The 17,303-nt window shown below is 34.7% G+C and overlaps 1 protein-coding gene and 1 long non-coding RNA gene across 2 annotated transcripts; one reads left to right on the plus strand and one right to left on the minus strand.

Annotated features, from left to right (window-relative positions):
* Positions 1-2,410: 2,410 nt before the first annotated feature.
* Positions 2,411-13,322, plus strand: LOC135843206 (fatty acid synthase-like). The gene is made up of 20 exons (XM_065361007.1): positions 2,411-2,572; positions 3,173-3,315; positions 3,406-3,561; positions 3,659-3,861; positions 3,977-4,216; positions 4,298-4,421; positions 5,096-5,269; positions 7,692-7,871; positions 7,961-8,159; positions 8,257-8,437; positions 9,955-10,100; positions 10,248-10,495; positions 10,580-10,907; positions 10,992-11,144; positions 11,244-11,438; positions 11,730-11,879; positions 11,998-12,119; positions 12,204-12,458; positions 12,535-12,774; positions 12,942-13,322. The coding sequence occupies exons 1-15, from the start codon at positions 2,539-2,541 to the stop codon at positions 11,327-11,329; spliced, it is 2,595 nt and encodes an 864-aa protein (XP_065217079.1). The 5' UTR covers positions 2,411-2,538; the 3' UTR covers positions 11,330-11,438; positions 11,730-11,879; positions 11,998-12,119; positions 12,204-12,458; positions 12,535-12,774; positions 12,942-13,322.
* A 2,723-nt stretch (positions 13,323-16,045) lies between these two features.
* On the minus strand, positions 16,046-17,098 carry LOC135843210 (uncharacterized). The gene is made up of 2 exons (XR_010558258.1): positions 16,808-17,098; positions 16,046-16,176 (listed from the first exon to the last, which is right to left on the minus strand). It is a non-coding gene; the product is annotated as an uncharacterized LOC135843210 (long non-coding RNA).
* Between the last annotated feature and the right edge of the window lie 205 nt (positions 17,099-17,303).

The raw sequence follows: 17,303 nt of genomic DNA on the forward strand, positions 1-17,303 counted from the left end.
TTTGAAGAAGGTTGTCGTCACATACCTAGCGACGCTATAACTATAGAAATAGCCCCTCACGGATTATTGCAAGCTGTGCTGAAACGTTCGTTACCTGAAACTGTAACAAATATACCATTAACGCTAAAAAACAACAAAAATGGAGTTGAGTTTCTCTTGAACTCGTTGGGGCGGTAAGTGCAAATTTTCACGAGCCACAAATGAGAAATTCAACTTCTCACAAAAATTTTGCAAAGGGAAGGTAATGTTGACTGATAGTCGGAGGGCCCACATAAGGATCTATTGCAACCCCAGTAGATCCTCCGGGACAACTTTTTTCTTAAAGGGGGAGTCCTAAGGAACATTTCTAGCCCTTATCCTCAAAAAAGTGGCTCTACTTACAAAATGGCGGCCATTTTGATTACACGTCAGCCGAAATTGCAGAATTTGGGTTTCAACATAGGACTTGCACGAAATCGTTTAAACCGTATAAAGGTAGATTAAAACAGCAGGCAAAAATTCAACATCTGTTAAAATTTCAAGTGCTGAAGTGCCTTTTTCGATTTTTGGTGAATTTTCAAAAATCAAATTTTGGTCAAAAACGTGCGAAAAAATCAAAATTTCACCAAATTGACCTAGAGAGCTGAAATTTGGGATATACCTCATTCTCTACTCGCCAAATCGATTGGAAACTGTTTCAACTCGTTTTGAGCAGTTCTGGAGCCTCCAGTAGATTTTTGAAACTCGAAATTTCCTCAAAATTTCATCAAATGGAGCTGGAAATCCAAAAATTTATTCTGCAAACTAATTTCAATACGCTACGAAGTCGACTGCAGGTGGATTTCAAGTCGTTTTAGAGCCTCAAGCGACTTTTGAAAGGTTTCGTGGCGTTTTTAGGAAAATTGAAATTTCCAAAAAGTAGCTGGAAACTTTCAAAACCACTTGAAACGTAGCAATAGGTACACATAGATTGCATTTCTTCAACCTCAAGCTAATAAGACTATTCATAAGTAGGTACTAGGTACGTATTAATGTGAGTATATTTACTTATAACAGAATGTATGAAGCTGGTTGCGTTCCAAAGTTGAGTGCCTTATACCCTACAGTGGAATTTCCCGTTAGTAGATCGACTCCAACAATTTCATCGTTAATTAAATGGCAGCACGATGAACAGTGGTCAGTTGGAAAACTTGAAAATGATCACTGCGTTGAGCGAGTATATGATATCAAAACAACGAATGATAAATATAAATTCATAAAAGACCATGTCATCGATGGAAGAAATTTATACCCTGGAATAGGCTACTTGGTATGTGTGATTGATAGGTGTTACTGACACTGAACTGAACCGCGTAAGTTACCTACACAATTATCCCATTTTTCCAGTGGTTGGTCGCCGAAATGGTAAGTCACACCGGAAACAAGAAAAATAAAAGGATGCCTGTAGTTTTTGAAAACGTTCGTTTTGAGCGAGCCATCATCGTTCCGGAAAAAGGTTCGCCAGAATCATTGAAAAATAAATTGGGTTGAATACCTGTACCTACGTCGCAGGTTATCTAATGCAGCAAAACACTTCAATTTTAGATAAACTGAAACTACTGGTATCAATCACTGCCGGTAATAAATACTTCAGTGTAACAGAAAATGGCCAAGTTCTAGCTTCGGGCACAATACGAGTACTCGAAAATGTCGATAAAGAAACGATGAATGTATCGCCAATTAATAACACCAATTCAAAGTCTGATGACTCATTTTTGAATTCTAATGATTTCTATAAGGAATTGAGGTTAAGAGGATACCAATACAAAGGGTTATTCAGACAAGTTGCTCGAGTAAATAATGAAGGTAAGTGTATAGCTCTTGATTTTTCAAACCCAAAAAAAACAAATTAAAATCGTGAATTTAATTCACATTTTAGGAACTTATGGCGAGGTACTCTGGAATGATAATTTTGTTACCTTCATGGACAATATGGCCCAAATACAATTACTGAGTGTCGATACTCGCGAACTTCTCATACCAACATTTGTACGTAAAATCGTTATTGATTTTGAGAAACATTTTCAACAAAAAGAATTATTAGACAAACATGATCCTCGTAAGAATTTTTCAAGTATATAGTACCTATCTACTTCTTTGATTAATCAAAGTACTTATGTACCTACTCAATTGGCGAATATGTACCGCAGGATTTCCCGTTCATTTTTATCCCAAGCATCGTTTGGTGAGTTCTGGAGGTATCCAGATGATTGATTGGTGTTTTAAAGCCATCATTCGTCAAAAAAATTTGGCCGATCCAGTTTTGGAAAAATACCACTTTGTACCTTACATTAATGACGAAGTAAGAAATTAGTACGAATCTAACTGCAATTAGTCCTACATTATCAAGATCGTAGTGATTTACAAGAAAAATAATTTTCATTAGATAATGGACTTGAGCCTGGCGATTCATACTTGCACCTATATTGTACTTGCAAACACATTGGAAATTCAAGTAAAGACATATGAATTAGTTGATCACGATCATCATTCCAAAGGCAGCATAATGTCATCTGCAATATGGAAGTCACTGAACAGTTTACCAACAATACAGGTACAACTTTTTTAAAACTGCAATACCAAAGTTGGTGATATAAAGAAGGGATAAGTATGCTAAACATCCCACTGCCTTGAATAATATGAGTAAAGCAGGAGAAGACTGGTACATAACTCAAGGCCATCGAGAAGGGAGCAAAGATGGCAGTTTTCAGCTAGGGTTTGTTTCCTTTTCTTTTTCAAGATTACAATTTCTAAAAAAAAAAATCAAATTTTCTTGCATAAAAAGTATCGTTTTTATGCCTCTCGAAATACAAATTGGCAAGAGCTGTCACCCTCACTCAGACCGGTTCTCTTTTCTCATTCAAAATCAACTTTCTAAAAAAAAATCAGGCCTCTTTGACTTGAAATTTACAAAAACCGTTCCCTTGCTTCTCTTTATAAATCATCTGTTTGAACTCACTCTTTTTTTGAATTTCTCTCAAGATTTAAGAAACAAAAGTGAAAATTAAAATTATAACTTCATAAGTCAGATCATTGGATTATTAATTGATCTACATAAGTATTGCATTAAATAGGTACATACATAGTAGTAGTAAGTACCATAAATTTTCCATGTGACAAGCAAAGCCTAAATAAAAAGTTATTAATTTTCCAGCCCAACGTATCACCATTCTGACTAGCCGTGATCAAATGACTGAAATTCAAGTACCAAATGAAATTAACATATCGAATGAAAAGTTAACCAATGATAAAAGCAGCTCGATAATTATTTTATCGAATATTTCACACAAAATGGACGTACGTAAATTGAAAATTGTGCGAGTTGAAAATTATTTTGTTACATACATACCTACCTATACCTACATTTTGGTGGCTTCTTCTCCTCAGATGCTTGAAAACATACACGGAGCCTTGAAGGAAGATGGATTTCTCATTACGAAAGAACCAGCTGTTAAGGCTTTCAGCACCTACAAAAAACTAGGGTTCAACGTTTGCTTCAGTCGTAAGATCAACGAAACGGAAAGAATTTTACTCTTGAACAAAGTATGTTTCGTTACCTATGCATTTTCTTGTAGTAATCAATGCATTAGTGAATTAAAATATTCGATTCGTAAAGAGTGAAAATGAATAAAATTTACAGATGGTGAAAGACGAATCACTTTATAAGGCTGTAGAAATAACCAGCAATACGTTTGTTTGGATATCAAATGTTCAGAATGAATTAGCATCCATTGATACTGGACGAAACGAAAAATTGGTCATTTATGCCGAAAAAGACCCAACAAATGGAATACTGGGATTTTTCAATACTTTAAGAAGAGAGGAAAAAGGAAAGAATCTCAGGTACGCTTATTGTGAATATTAAAATCGTTAAAATTCAGAAACAGCTTCGTTAGTTCATTTTTCAGTGGTAGGAAATTCAAAAGATCATTTTTAAAAAGAGCAATTCAATTTACAGATGCGTTTACACGATGGATAAAACAGTGCAAGATTTTTCGTTGAAACATTCATTCTACAGAGATCAACTGGATAAGAATTTATGCCAGAATGTCTACAAAAATGGCCAATGGGGTGCGTATTGCCATTTTACAACTGATCAAGTTGACGAAATAGAAACAACTCATGCACTGTGTATACAAGAGGAACGCGGGGATTTCTCATCCTTCAAATGGATTGAAAGATTACCAAACCTACAAGAGTATAACAAACCTTTCTCCATGTGACAGCTTTTATTTTTAGTCAGACAAACTCATTGTTTTCTTCCGCTTTAATTTTGCAGGTGTGAAAATTTTCAAGAAAATTCAATTCATGTGTATTACAGCAGTTTGAATTTCCGCGATGTTATGATAACAAGTGGAAGGATTTCAGCAGAAGACATATCCACTTACAGCCGACTAACTCAAGTAAATATCTCATGATAAATATGATATAATTATGAGGTACAAATAAACATTTTTCAATAACATCTCAACCTACGGATTTTTTCATTTTCCTGCAAGCTTTGGAAAAACTGCCATAAAAACATTTGATACGAAATACAACACCATTAAACTCGGATAAACCGACTTTGAGATCTTTTAGGTTGACTTGGGAACCACTTTTGAGAGTCAGTTTCTCCTTCTGCAGGTTCAGATTCATACCTACCTACAACAAGTCGATTTTAGAGGTCAAAAATAGTGTTTGAAATAAATTTAATTTTTACGCAAATTCGTTCGTAAACAAGGAATTTATAATTTTAAAAAAATACATAGACTACATATACTTAGTCGACATGGAGAAAATTTTGAAATTGTATTAGTGAAAACAAGTTTTTGAAATTTTTCAAGGGCGCTAGAGACGTTGATTTTTATTCTTTGCTTCTGAGAACTACGAACTTCATTAGAGGCTTCATAACATTTGGTCTAATTTCGCTCCACAATGGACAAATATGCGCGAGCTCGTTGCGTCCCTCTAACAAAAAAAAATCCAGCTTAGTTATTTCGAAACAATTCCTATCAAATTATAGATATGTAGGTTACCTATTATCTAGTTGTATAATCTAATGTTAACATTCGTTGATTGATTGTACCCTTTCTAGAGTCACCATGGTTTTGAATTTTCGGGCAAAGATGAAAATGGGACACGTTGGATGGGTATTGTAGAAAATGAGGCGATTGCAACCACAGTTCGGCCACTTCCTGACACGACGTGGAAAGTACCAGATCATATGTCGCTGGAAGAAGCAGCTACTATTCCGGTCATATACGCCACAGTGAGTACATTAGGGTGGTCCTTATTTTATCGAAGTTGGAATTTTTTTGCTCCCACCCCCCAAAGTTGTTCCATTTGATGAAAAAATGAATCCTACGAAGTTTCAACCCCCTATGTAAAAAAAAAGTGGTGCCGAATGCCCCCCAATTTTTCAAAAAATTGAAAAATAGAAAATGATGCAATTTTTTTAATTTTTTGATTGTTTTCAATCTATTGCACCCCCATATTCCCCCTTTGAACCAAAACAGCCCCCAGAAATTTTTTATCCCCTCCCCTGTGAGAAAACAGTAATTTGCTATTTTGCCATACCTAGGTATTGGGGTGGAGTGGAAAAATTTATAATCTCAATTTCGCTGAAATTGAAGTATGTTGGAGATTGTGAGTTGAAATGACCCTGAGAAAATTTTCAGCCCCCCACGTGCCCCTGCGGTGGAACTGTGGCCCCCAAAGTAGGGCCATTTTGAGGGAAAATCCTGTTTTTTGAATTTAAAAGTACCAATACCCATTTTTTCCGAAAACAAGTAGCATTCAAAAGGTGCGATTTGAGATGATGAATCGAATGGCGTAATCGATTTTTTGATTTGACCCCCGCTAACCCCTCCAAAAAACGCTTGAAAAGTCGCGAATCGGCGGTTTTTTACTATTTTAATTGAATTTTAAAAAGTAGAAGAGATCTTTTTTCAAATATTTTTTTAGTTAGAGAAGAAAGGCGGGTAAAAAAGGGGATTACAATTCATTCAAGTTGGAATTTTTCAGGTCCACAATCCTCATTTTCAGAGACAAGTGGAAAAAATTGCAGAAAAACAAAATTCTGAGAAAATACGGAAGAAAAATTTGAAAATAAAAAAAATAAGCACATTGTTTCATTTTTGGGAACAAATTACAACTTTTTTTTGAAGGCACATAATTTTGGCAAAAGAAATTGTGTCTCTTAAAAAAAATAACATATTTTATGGCACTTTTGCTAAAAAAGCAGGATTTTTTTTAGCAATTTTAACATTGAGTGACATTTTTTTACGATTCTGGCAAAAGAACAAGAATCTTGACCAAGGGTCAAATTTTATAGATGTTCTGTCAGAAAAGCAGGATTTTTTAGAATTTTCGCAAATCAAGTGAGAATTTTAGACAATTCTGGCAAATAAGAGGAAATCGTCTTGGAAATTTTGACCAAAGGAAAAATTTTATGGCAGCTTAAAATGAAAAATGAAAAAAACATTATTTTTTGGACTTTTTTTTGGAAATTGTTTTTGGGAATCTGGGGCCCAGGGGTAGCGCCAAATAAAATTTTTGTAAGAACCAAAATTTAGAAAATTCTCCGAGAAACAACTTTTATTCTATGATTTTTCTTGTTGGAATTCAAGGTGGTAGGGAAGTTTTGAATGTGAGGCAGGGGCGCCTTCAGGAAAGGGGGAGAAGTGGAAATTGGAATACGAGCTAAATTCATGTGTTTCAATGTGAAAAGTAATAAACAGTCATAAAATCACGTTAAAAGTCAAGATCGACTGTATTTTTTCAATTAAAATAGCAAAAAACCGCCGATTCGCGACTTTTCAAGCGTTTTTTGGAGGGGTTAGCGGGGGTCAAATCAAAAAATCGATTACGCCATTCGATTCATCATCTCAAATCGCACCTTTTGAATGCTACTTGTTTTCGGAAAAAATGGGTATTGGTACTTTTAAATTCAAAAAACAGGATTTTCCCTCAAAATGGCCCTACTTTGGGGGCCACAGTTCCACCGCAGGGGCACGTGGGGGGCTGAAAATTTTCTCAGGGTCATTTCAACTCACAATCTCCAACATACTTCAATTTCAGCGAAATTGAGATTATAAATTTTTCCACTCCACCCCAATACCTAGGTATGGCAAAATAGCAAATTACTGTTTTCTCACAGGGGAGGGGATAAAAAATTTCTGGGGGCTGTTTTGGTTCAAAGGGGGAATATGGGGGTGCAATAGATTGAAAACAATCAAAAAATTAAAAAAATTGCATCATTTTCTATTTTTCAATTTTTTGAAAAATTGGGGGGCATTCGGCACCACTTTTTTTTTACATAGGGAGTTGAAACTTCGTAGGATTCATTTTTTCATCAAATGGAACAACTTTGGGGGGTGGGAGCAAAAAAATTCCAACTTCGATAAAATAAGGACCACCCTAGAGTACATATTGTGTAAGAGCTAAATTGAAAGAATTATTCACATTGGTACGCTTTACTCAAAAAAATTATCACTCATGTAAGAGTTCAAGAGTCGCCCATAAAACAGCTTTTTTGAGTGTTTTTCAATTTTCAAAAATTCGTCAAAAATCCTGAAATGAACTTGAGAAGCTGAAATTTTTGTTAGGGGAACTTGAGGACATAAGTATTCTTTCAATCTAGTTTGGTTTCGTTCAAATCGAAGAGTGTCAGTTCGAGCATGCTTTTACAGGTGGTCATAGCTTTCTTTTTCAAAATGAATTTACAAAAAGGCTGTTCAGTACTCATCCATTCAGGCAGTGGTGGTATTGGTCAAGCTGCTATCAACATATGTCTTCATTACAAATGTGAGATATTTACCACTGTTGGCACTCCCGAAAAAGTACAGTTTATTAGAAAAACATTCCCTCAAGTATGAAATACGATCATTTTCAAGTAAACAAACAGAACAATGATAGTAGGTAATGATGGTTCCATACTTTTCATCTGCAATACTCGTAGATTCCAGAGAGCCATATAGGTAACTCGAGAGATACATCCTTTGAGCAGTTGATAATTCAGCAGACAAACGGACGTGGAGTGGATGTAATTCTGAACAGTTTGGCTGAAGAGAAAATGCAAGCTTCAGTACGTTGCTTGGCTTACGACGGACATTTTTTGGAGATAGGGAAATACGATATGCTCGAAAGACACGATTTAAGTGAGCGCTAAAAAATATGCATGACAGAGCTATTACGTAATTTTATTCTTACCAAGTATGTATATGTAGATATTTAGATTGGAAATTTTCAATTTAGGTTTGGGACATTTTGTGAACAACATTTCATTTCATAGCATACAGTTGGACTTGATGATGCTAACTAACAGATATCTCACACTTGCAATGAAAGAAAAGGTTTCAGAGTTACTCAATCAAGGAATCATAAAACCAATACAGAGGACAATTTTCCAAGCTGACGAAATAGAATCAGCTTTTAGGTACATTTTCTTCCAGAGGCATGACGAAGTGATGTGTAATTAGGTGGTGGGAGGGCTGAGGGTGACACTAAAATTTTCTCAACTTTTACCGCCGTTGTGCCCCTCTCCACAGATTTTTCCAGACAAGTTGGCCAAATGTGTTTCAAATAAATTTTGGGAGAAGAGTTGGAAACAAAAATGTTAAATCAATTTTCAAAAATGAATAAATTTCTTTTTAAAATTTTTTTGGAAAATTGTGCAGTGGAATGAATATCCAAAAACTGTGAAAATCAATTATTCGAAATGTAAAATAACATCATTATGGATGCAATTGCAAAAAGAGTTAATTTTCATAACCTTATCATTTTAAAATTAGGTATAACAATATTTTTAGGAAATTATAATGTATTATGCTCAAAAGTAGGAACAAAGGCCCGAGGGTCATTCCACGTCAGTTCGGCCATAAAGTAGTAAGCAGGGAGGGGGAATTTTTTGGAAATTTTTCTTGTGGACGGACCTTTTGAAGAAAAACCCTAGAGTGCAAAAGGCTGCTAGGGGGTGTCAAAGTTTTTAGTGAACTTGAAATATCGTCCATTTCAGCAGTGGATTACTCGATACCCGCGATACCTACCAAAATGGAATTTTTTCTAATAGTTGAGGGTTTTGAAAGGCTTATTGGTGATATCATAAAAACCAGTGTTGCCACTTTTTTTTCGTACGAAAAATTAGCTCGAAAAGGTTCAAAACGTAGTTTTTATATCGATTAAATTTTTCATGTTGAACAACATATTAAAAAATTAAGATGACGTTATTTAGTTGAGTCGATTTAAAAAAATTGAAAGTTTGAGAAAAATGCGATTTTTTTATTTTAAACATGAAAAAAAAGTTTTAATTGGTAAAGTTGACCCATTTGACCCCTATTTTTCCGTATCCGTTGAAAAAGTTTAAAAAACCCTTTCACTTGATGAAATAAACTCGCCACAAAAAAACAAAATTCGAAAAAATCCTATTTTCAATTCCAAACATGAAAAAAATTAAAATTCAGTTGTCTTATTTTGACCTCTTTTTGACGTATTTCAAGAAAAAGTTGATAAAATTACACCAATAGCAAAAAATTAAAATTCGTTCATTTTTTGAATCTTCTCGAATTTTGATTTTTTTCAATTGAGTTTTCAGGAAATTTCAATATGTAGGTATGTATTTTCAAAGATAGAAATAGGACTCGAGCAAAGCGAGAGCAAAAGCTCTCATGAGTCGTATGGGAGGGGGGCTCTTGAATTTTCCCCAACTTTGTTCGCCAGATTTTCGCATCTTTTTATCTCAAATTTGCCCCCTTTCCACCAGATTTTTCTAATTCACCCAATTTAGCCCAAAAATTCCCAACTTTTTGCTAAACATTTTTTTGTGAAAAAAAGCAGAGCCTTCTCCCATTTCATCCCGTTTGGCATATCTCTGTTTGCTCCACGTACTTTATTGCGTAGTAAAGCTGAGCAAATATTCAGCTCCTTAATGCTTTCCAAATATACTTGATATTTCAGATTCATGGCAACTGGAAAACATACTGGAAAAATTCTAATAAAAATTAATGACGAGCAAAATGACCAGAAAGGTAAACCTATTCCAATAGCTATGAAATGTAAGCCTCAAGTTCATTGTTCGAAGTGCAGTTCATACGTTATTGTGGGTGAGTAATCTTTGCGAAGCGTGTATCAAATTTATTATGTGATTTGTAATAGTTCAATGTTTTATAATCTACACTTGTACAAATTGTTTTCAATAATGCTCAGTTTTGATGTAAATTTTCCTTACCCACCTGATGATGTATTTTCAGGAGGTTTGGGTGGAATAGGAATGGAACTGGCTGATTGGTTGATCTTGAGAGGTGCTCGCAATATTGCACTAAGCTCACGATCAGGAATCAAAAACGGTTATCAGACTTATCGCATTAAATTATGGCGTTCATACGGAGTGAAAATTGTAATATTCACAGAAGATGTGACAAATGAAGAAGGTACAAGAAATTTACTTCAAACAGCCAATACATTAGGACCAGTAGAGGGAATATTCAACCTTGCAATGGTAAGTATAATCAAGTTCATTTATGTAAGTTATCTATCAGTTCAAAGAATTGAATAGATCATCTAACTAATCAATGATGTGCAGATCCTGAAAGACGATCCATTCATGAAACAAACCGAAGAAAACTTCAGCCTAGCAAACGGACCTAAGGCGATCTTGACCACACACTTGGACAACCTTAGCAGAAAAATGTGCCCGAATTTAAAATATTTTATTGTATTTTCCAGTGCTGTTTCTGGTTTAGGTAATCAAAACCAAAGCAACTATGCCTATGCTAATTCTGCGATGGAAAGAATATGTGAAATCAGACACAAAGATGGCCTACCTTCTCTGGCTATTCAATGGGGAGCTGTTGGAGATGTGGGTAGAGTAGCTGAATTTCAAGAACACACCTCGGGGTCTGAACTTATTAGTAAGATGTGGTATTACAAGCTGTGAATTTTATCAACATAATTTTCATTTAACTAATCATATTATCTATCTACTTCACACGCAGTTTGTGGAGCTCTTCAACAAAAAATCAAATCTTGTTTGAACACACTGAATATGTTCATGAAACAGCAATCCCATCCCATTGTAACCAGTGTAGTGGTTGCTGAAAAACGTCACAGTGAAATTGATATCACCGGCGCCGTAGCAAATATATTGGGTAAAATCTAAATTACTTCAGTGATTCTATTTCAATTTTGATTCCTTGTAGACATCAAAATACCTTCTACGCCAATTTACAAATATATGTATCTCATAGGTATTAAAGACCTCAATACTATAAATCAGTCGTGGACATTCTCAGAATTAGGTATGGATTCTGTACTAGCCCTGGAACTTAAATAAACTCTCGAAATGGAATTCAATGTCATTTTCAGTCCGGAAGAGCTACAAACCATGACATTCATTAAATTACTTCAAATGAAAAAGCAGAAAGATAACTCAATGATTACAGGTAGGTAACTGCTTTATTGGTGATGACCTTTGGATCTCAAATATTTTCAGGAAGCACAATTACATGAAAAAGGCCGAATTACTTGTATCTATTCTCCTACCATCCATTCTCATCAAGCTATATCCATTTATCCATCCGTCCAACTATTCATTCATTCATTCATTCATTTTTCTATTCCTAAAAAGAGTTTGATAAAAGTTGCAAAATGCATGACGGATACATATCATGCATATACCTATGTAGCTATATGTCAGATGTCGGCAAAAGCTTTAAAAAACATGATTTTTACAGGGAAAAAAATTAAAACGCAAATGCAAACTTTTGTGGAGGAAATTTTTCTGAACAAGTCAATTCGTCGAATACCAATCGATGAGAACAATATTGAAAAATGTATCGTTTTCGATGAAAATCCCACAATTTTCATGTTTCCAGGAGTCGAAGGTTTGCATTCGATCAAATACGTATTTAATTTTGTCACATTGAGTTAATGAGTTAAATATTACATACTTACAACGAGAAAAACTGGAAAATACTTATGCATCGGAGTAAATGATTACAGGATTAGCTGTTACAATGCAGTCATTGGCAAAACATTTACCTGGTCAAGTGATATGCTTTCAGTACTATTTTGGTGAAGTGGCAGACTATTCCTTTGAGGAATTACGCGATTATTTTGCCAAAGTAAATCAACATCACAACATACGTTATTCCTTCCTAATTCAATGATCATAAATTTAACCGATACCTACCTATTACTATTCACAGTACATACTAGAAAATTTCAATTTGAACCAAGAGTTCTACCTAATTGGTCACAGTTTGGGTGGATTGATAGCTGTAGAAGTGGCCAATATTTTAGAACAACAGGGGAAAAAAGGATATGTGTACTTGATAGAATCTTCTCCGACATACTTTCAAAAAAAGCAAACTAGAGAAGACGGTTTCTATGATGAAGAGATGCAAATCAAAGTCTGTTCCCTTACAATGTCAGTATTTTTACCAACAACTCCAAGAGAAGAAGTAAGTAATAAGGGGGATGAGGGGAAAACAATCCTACACAATATGGCATAACGAATGAAAATTTTACCTCTCACAGTTCATTGGATTGATAGAAAAGACGGTCGGTTGGCCGTTGAAGAAAAAATTATGCTTATCTTTACTATCATCAGGGCTGAAAAATGAAAACGCCGTGGATGCGCTGCTCGACAGAATTTACAATGTAACCAAAGCATTACGCACTTACCAAATTCCTCGAGTATCATTAGAGTCATATGGTATTCTAATAAGATGCCTGGAGAATCCACTTGACACGGATGACGCGTATGGCTTATCAGAGGTATGTATTTACCTACAAAACTTATTTTTAATCGTTAAACGTGTTTAACGTTTCGGTTTCGACTTAAATAGTCTATGCAAGCTGATTCAAAACCTCCTGGAATTTTAGTATACTCGTGTATGCATTTAAAGATAATTATCTAGTCATTTTCCTCGTTTATTTTGCAGTACTTCAAGCAACCGATACAAGTTCATAAAATTAGTGCAGGTCACACCACAATTTTGCATCATCCAAAAACTTCGGAAATTTTGTTGGAATGTTCATCATGGAAGAAGTGACCAGTTATTTGTGGAATTTTATGAAGCTACAGTAGCAGAAAATTTTTCGCATATAATATACATATTGATTATTGTTGACAATTTGCGTAAAAAAAAATCGGGAACTCCAATTTTTACCTACATACTCAAATTTCCTGCTGGATTTTCAGAAATTGGCAGTTGTTAAAAAAAATTATGCTTAAGTAGGTACCTAAACACTTAATATGAAGTGAACATATAAAATTTCTGAAATTGTATCAAATGTCAAGTTAATAAAAGCCTAAAATTGTCTTCCGTTATTTAATCAATTTTTAAAATATAAAAATACCTACTTCAGCGCTATTCTCGAGCTGTATATTTTGTATGTAGTGAATTTCAACTTTGTTTTCATCGACTCCTAAAAAAAAAAAACCAGGACATTCAAACATTAGGTATACGATTTATAGTAGGTATACCTACTTTTTCGCATTGAACTCCAAATTTTGTGAAATTTCTGAAATTTCAGATTTACAGTTTTTACCAAATTCTTTTCAAAACTAGGTACAACATACAGGGTGCCCAGAAATATCAAGTACCCCTAAAAAAAGTTTTCAAGTAAAATACTTTGGTTGGACACAGTGAATGATAATAATGATAGCACATGATTGGTTGTTGGACTGGAGAGATAACATTCCACCAATCATATGCATCTATTTCACGTTGCCAACCTATATTTTTAATGAAAAACTTTCTATGTAAGTACCTACCTAACTTTTGAAAAAATTTGTTAGTTGTTATAATTATTATACCCTGATTGGTATTTCAAGAATAGATGGTGAGGGACTGAGGCTCAGGAGAGGCTGTGTGAGTGTAAAACGAAAACTGACGCAGTTGAAGTGGGGTCTGAAGGCTCTGGAAATCGGAGGGGGTTAGATGAGTGAAGCAGAAAATCTGACGTCATATTCGTACTCAGCGGTATCGAATCATGCGAAAACAACACCCTACTTACGAACACTTATTTCCCCCAAAATTCTCATTTGACCTCCCCCCTCTCCCTACGACACGTTTTTTCCATTTTTCACCATGACGCACCAAAGCAACAATTTCATAAAAATATATGATGTTTAGAAGTCAAAAATACATCCAAAAAACGTGCAATCTTCATCGTTAAAAACGCATAAAATAAGTTACTTCATTTTGAGGGGTAAATACGAGGGGGGGAGGTTGAAATTTTTTTGTGGGGATAGCTCTTATGGTTTCTACAACATACTCGGTAAGGTCGCAGAAAGAAGCTAAGTAGAAGCCATCTATTTACATAAAGCAGTATAATTTACTCTAAATCAAAAAATTTTCAGGTTTTTGGGAGGTTAGTGCAGGAAGGGGGCTAATACGAAAACTGTTGATATTTTTGGGTTCAGCGCGAAATTTTAACCCATTTTGATAGGTCACACGGCTACTTTTGAAAAAAAAAATGCGAAGTTGGCATTTGATGAAAAGTTGTACTTACCCAACTTTGAAAATTAATTGCGACGAAATGTGCCGGTCGAGTTTCGTGAATGTGATGATTTTGGAGAGGTAAATGTGTGGTCTAACGGGACATTCGAGAAAAAATTGTCCCCTCCACATACAACAGGAACTAGGGCGGGAAAAGCTCAAAAAATGGGCAAAAATTGCGTTTAGGGTTTCATAACTTTTGATTGTGCAGGAGGCCGACAGAAAATTTTGTATTTTCAGCATCCCAAGATACCAGCCTATCAATCCCCGGTCGAATTTTTTGTCCCCCTTCTAGATCAAAAAATACCCCTTTTTGACCTCCCCCCACCCTACGTGCAACCAAAAAAAATTTTTTTTGTCATTTTTGTGAATGCCCAAGTGGTACTGACGTTATGCAAAGTAAATTTTTTGTCCCCAAAAAAAGTTCGGTAGGTGAACACTTTTTGCCTCATGGATTATGGACTAATTATGATCATAGATGATGATATTACAAGCCCGAAGGGCACTTACCCCAAATGATCTGGTTACCGCGAATATAATAGTTAAACAATATAAGCACTTCTTATTATCTCTTATTGAGATTAATACACAATAAACACAATATAAAAGAAATGCACAATTAATGGGATTATGTCCCTTAAACAGGGCTATAAGGTAATTTATTTTGGTAAATTACGGCGGTATTTTACCGTATTTTACCAAAAGTTTATTACCGTATTTTACCATAATTTACCTAAAAGCCAAATTGAACACTTTTTTTCCATCTTTCCTTCAAAGTTACCAAAAATTTTCCCCATAAATTTCCAAAAAATGTCCATGGAAAATTTCCTATAATCTCTAATGACACCTAAAACAGGTGAAAATTTACTTCAGAGGCAGGTCAGAAGTTCAGGACTTCGAAGTCGAATTACAAATAATTCTTCATAATCCAAAATGGTAAAATACCATAAATACTGTAAAATACCGTATTTTACTGTATTTTACCTCCGTATTTTACCAGCGAATAAATTACGGTAATTTAACAGCCCTGACTACAAATAATGCTTATTCATAATCCAAAATGGTAAAATACCATAAATACCGTAAAATACCGTATTTTACCAGGGAATAAATTACGGTAATTCAACAGCCCTGCCCTTAAAACACTGTACAGGGTGCCCAGAAATATCAAGTACCCCAAAGAAAGTTTTTCATTAAAAATATAGGTTGGCAATGTGAAATAGATGCATATGATTGGTGGAATGTTATCTCTCCAGTCCAACAACCAATCATGTGCTATCATTATTATCATTCACTGTGATCAACCAAAGTATTTTAGTAGAAAACTTTTTGAGGGGTACTCGATATTTCTGGGCACCCTGTACAATGTTGCACCCCATTGATTGCTCCACTGCGTGATGACACCAACCTGCCATGCGCAGTACATAAAGCATTCAAAAAATGTTTTGACTATCTTAAGAGCATAACTATCCTATTAAACAGAATATTCCTAATAAGGTACCAGCTGGTAAATACTCTGGTTGGGTAATTATAAATAAATAATAAATAAATAAATTTATTCAACATTATTGGTACAATACATCTTAGGTACAACACAATTTGACGACACCCCTATGCGCAGGCGAGCGGCTGGCTCTCGAAAAATACTGTATATTTCCACAAGATCATTCTTCTGAAATATATTTTTACATTACAGAACTTCGCCAATAATGTGGGTGTTACAGTGTGGGAGGCCTTTTTAGAAAAATTGCCAATTTGAATTTCACTCTCAAATTTTTTCCATTTTTTCAAGAAATTTGTTTTGAAAAAAAGTAATTTGAAAAGGATTGGAGAATGTAAATACTGTTTTTGATACAACATCTGTTTCGACATTTAATACCGATTCCGAATATGTTGTTAAAATAAATTTCAACCAACATTATTCTGCTTGAATTTATTAATTTAAAAAATAATACCATGGTGGGTAATAACGCCACATCATTTTTGATGGGTTATTTTTATGGGGGTTTTCGAAAATCAAATTTTTGCACCAAAAAGACGAAAAGTAGATGTTTCTTAGCCTCACAAATCTATTGGAAGTGGTTTCCAGCCATTGCGAGCAGTTCTGAAGCCTACAGCAAAATTTTAAAAATTACAACTATGACCATACAAAATTACACCCAATCTTGTTGGGGAAAGCTGAAATTTTGCACATAGTACATCATTGACCTCCCAAATTGACCCGTTTTCGAGTTTTTAGGCAATTACGCACCATTTTTCAGGAATTTTGGGACTTTAAAAAAAAAAAATTGTGGTGTAATTACCTGCCAAGTTAGAGTAATTCCGCCAATCGAGGTACCTCGACAAAAGTGTTACTGGTGCTTTTGTCAAATTTAAAAAAAAATATTATTCAACAGTGGCAAATGAAAATAGATAGATTTCCGCTTCTTTTGACGTACTCACCTTTAAAAAACACTTTGATACGGCTTGACAATTTTAGTTTAAAAAAAATTGCACTAAAAATAGTTATGGCTAGCGTTGAAGAGATGTTCGCGTTCTAATTTGATTTCGCGAATTGACATGCTATTTACGTTTGAAAAATGTTTCTGCGAAAATGTTTCTGCCGGTTGGGATACCTTGTTCGACAACGTTTATGAGGATGACGTGAGAATCGTTATTATTCCAAGAAATTACTCAACCATATTTACATTTTGAAAGCGGCATACATTGTTAATAATTAAACATCTCTTTATTATTCATAAAGAAGAGGCTCAAAATAGCAAATAATTCATTTAAAGGAACCAAAACCTCGATTACTGT

This window comes from Planococcus citri, chromosome 4 (assembly GCF_950023065.1).
Source record: "Planococcus citri chromosome 4, ihPlaCitr1.1, whole genome shotgun sequence".
NCBI lineage: Eukaryota > Metazoa > Arthropoda > Insecta > Hemiptera > Pseudococcidae > Planococcus > Planococcus citri.

Coding starts and splice junctions, on each gene's coding strand:
- LOC135843206 (XM_065361007.1), top strand. CDS start 2,539: ATGGAAGTCACTGAACAGTTTACCAACAATACAG. Junction 4,422..5,095: donor CTTACAGCCGACTAACTCAA/GTAAATATCTCA, acceptor TACCCTTTCTAG/AGTCACCATGGTTTTGAATT. Junction 10,496..10,579: donor GAATATTCAACCTTGCAATG/GTAAGTATAATC, acceptor AATGATGTGCAG/ATCCTGAAAGACGATCCATT.